At 39.4% G+C, this 2,881-nt stretch overlaps 1 protein-coding gene across 1 annotated transcript; it reads left to right on the top strand.

The window, feature by feature from the left end:
• Positions 1 to 404: 404 nt before the first annotated feature.
• Positions 405 to 1,367, top strand: LOC140513477 (olfactory receptor 11H4-like). The gene has a single exon (XM_072623193.1). The coding sequence runs from the start codon at positions 435 to 437 to the stop codon at positions 1,365 to 1,367; it is 933 nt and encodes a 310-aa protein (XP_072479294.1). The 5' UTR covers positions 405 to 434.
• The last annotated feature ends 1,514 nt before the right edge of the window (positions 1,368 to 2,881 follow it).

Raw genomic sequence — 2,881 nt, 5'->3', positions numbered from 1 at the left:
TTGTAAATTGAACTTTTTACTTCCCTAGTTGTTACTGTACCATACATGCTTTAAGGGTTTCCCTTAAATAGCAAATCCTCGTTAACCACCTAAGAGGTAGACACAATATTACTGAGCAAGGAGAAGGGAAAATTTATGGTCTTTTTTTTATAGGGACCTAAGTCTTAAGAATCCAAGTAACCAAGAAAAGATGACAAGTTGAAATCTGAAGGATGGTACAGAAAATGGAGGTATGGGCTCACTGGGACAAAAAAAAATAGAGAGATTACAGGCTGGAAAGAAGCTGACATTATTGAGTCTGGTTTCCATATGGCTAAGTTATTAACCCTAGAAACTCTGCAAAGGTCTAATTAAAATCTTTGTCCTAGAAAAACCCAAGTTGTAAGGCAACTGATGGAATTGTGTCTTCTGTCTTTTCCACAGCTCAGGAAACAATGAACAAGTCAGGAGCACACACTGTGACTGAATTTGTCCTCCTGGGCTTCCCTGGTCACTGGGAAATACAAATCTTATTCTTTTCTTTGTTCTTGACAGTCTATATCCTGACCTTGATGGGCAATGGGGCCATTGTCTGTGCAGTGAGGTGGGACCAGAGGCTCCACACCCCCATGTACATCCTACTGGGGAATTTTGCCTTCCTAGAGATCTGGTACATCACATCCACTGTTCCCAGCATGTTAGAAAACTTCCTTTCAGAGACAAAAACCATCTCTTTTGCTGGTTGCTTCCTCCAGTTCTATTTCTTCACCTCCCTCAGCACAACTGAAGTCTATTTTTTGTGCATCATGGCTTATGATCGTTATCTTGCCATCTGCCACCCACTGCACTACCCAACCAAAATGACCTTACAACACTGTTACACCTTGATGTCTGTGTGCTGGGTGCTTGGCTTCTTAAGTTATTCCCTCTCTACTGTACAGCTCTCCCAACTGACATTTTGTGGTCCCAACATCATTGACCACTTTCTTTGTGACATGGACCCATTGATGGCTCTATCATGTGCCCCTGCTCCTGCCACTGAAATTCTGTTCTATATCCTAAGCTCCCTCATCATCATCCTCACCATGTTATACATCCTTGGCTCTTACATACTGCTACTAAGAGCTGTGCTGCAAGTCCCCTCAGCAGCTGGACAGAGGAAAGCCTTCTCCACATGTGGATCCCATCTGGCTGTAGTGTGCCTCTTCTTTGGGAGCCTTATGATCATGTATGTGAGCCCAACATCCGAGAACTCAGGAGAAGTACAGAAGATAATAACCTTGTTCTATTCAGTTGTGACACCATTTTTAAACCCCATGATCTATAGCCTCAGAAACAAGGAAATGAAGGCTGCTCTAAGAAAAGTCATGGGGTTCACTTCAGAATAAACAAGTCATATGCATGAATTTTACACATGGTTCTATACTCTAACACAATTCAAGAAATACTGATTACATACTTCCTGTGGGGAAAACCCTGGAGGAAATGCAAAGATGAATAAAGACAATTGAGAAAGGCAGTGTCTCCCACTACTGCTGCAGGTTATACTTTGGGGGTGAGTTGAGAACATCTCAGGATATTCCTCATACAACATGTCCTGATCCATCTATATCTCAACTCAATAACACTAAGAATCAGGTAGATATTTACTCTTAATCCACTCAGTCAGCCTCCACTCCAAATTCTATGTTGACTACTAAAAGAGCATCATCTATCTGGGTCATGGCGTACAGAACTAACCTAGCTTGAGTCTGCTGAGTTTTTTTTTTTCACTTGAGGAATCCCAGTAGGTTTTCCTGTGGTCTCCCAAAGGCCTTTCAAGGTTTCCAAAGAACAGGAGACACAGGAGTTATCTGATCAAGTGCCTCTCATCCATACCAGGAAGCAGCTTACCTCTGTAATCACCATCATTCTCCTCTCTGCCCACTCCTACACAACATACTTAGCAGAGACACGTAATATCTCCTCAACTGTTCTTCTTTCTAACTCAGACTTGAAATTTTCATCACAGTGCCCTAATCCAGATGTCTCTTCTCAGTCTTTTACAAGTATGAAACGAATGAAGACAGATTGCAGTAGGTATCATCTGGAGTCTCTGGTTTCTCATTCTCCTTTTGCTGAAGTGGGTTGAGAGGGGTGTAAAGGGAGAAAGACAGCATGAGACAAATCCAAGTACATGCAAGCATGAAATTTGGAACTCCAGAGAAAAGATTATAAAACTTCTCGTTTACTAATTGAAAGGAAGGATACAGTTTTGAAATAAGATTCAATTTGCTTTTTAAAGGGAGATGAAAGGAAAAACCTTTACTTTTCAAAAAGCTTAATGGCACTTTTACATTTAATTTCAAAGCCCGGATAGTTTTTTTCCTTCTCATTATTTATTAATATCAAATTATTTCAATAAATATTACCTGAGTTGAATCAACAGGAAGAATTTATGGAATACCAGTTCTTCTCACAGGTCTACCTTGCCCGTTTAGGATACAAAAAAGAGCCATTCCGCAATAGATAAGTGATCAAAAAATATGGACACTTTTTTAAAGAATTGCAGGTTATAAATTGCACTAATAGCTATTTGAAAATGTGCTCAAAATCAATAATAATATGAGAAATGCAAATTAAAAACTCTATGAAGTTTTGCCTTTCACCCTGACCAAGAAAACAAAAAGAGGAATAGTTAGTGTTCGAGGGATTGTGGGAAGAAAGAATAAATACATTGTTGGTTGAGTTTTGAATAAGTCCAAAGATTCTAGCTAACCATTTGAAATTATTTTTTACAAAGTAACTTCACTGGTCTAGTTTTTGACCCAATAAATGCTTTTACTAAACATGAGCCAAAAAGAGTTCAAAGGTACAAACAAGAATGACAGCAGGACTCTCTAAGGTAGCAAAATACTGGAAA

The sequence above is a fragment of the Notamacropus eugenii genome, chromosome 7 (assembly GCF_028372415.1).
Source record: "Notamacropus eugenii isolate mMacEug1 chromosome 7, mMacEug1.pri_v2, whole genome shotgun sequence".
NCBI lineage: Eukaryota > Metazoa > Chordata > Mammalia > Diprotodontia > Macropodidae > Notamacropus > Notamacropus eugenii.
Note: the sequence above shows the minus strand (reverse complement) of the source record. Positions and strands in the feature narration are given on the sequence as shown.

Bases quoted from the DNA above. Each gene is read 5' to 3' on its own strand.
- LOC140513477 (XM_072623193.1), top strand. From the start codon at position 435: ATGAACAAGTCAGGAGCACACACTGTGACTGAATTTGTCCTCCTGGGC.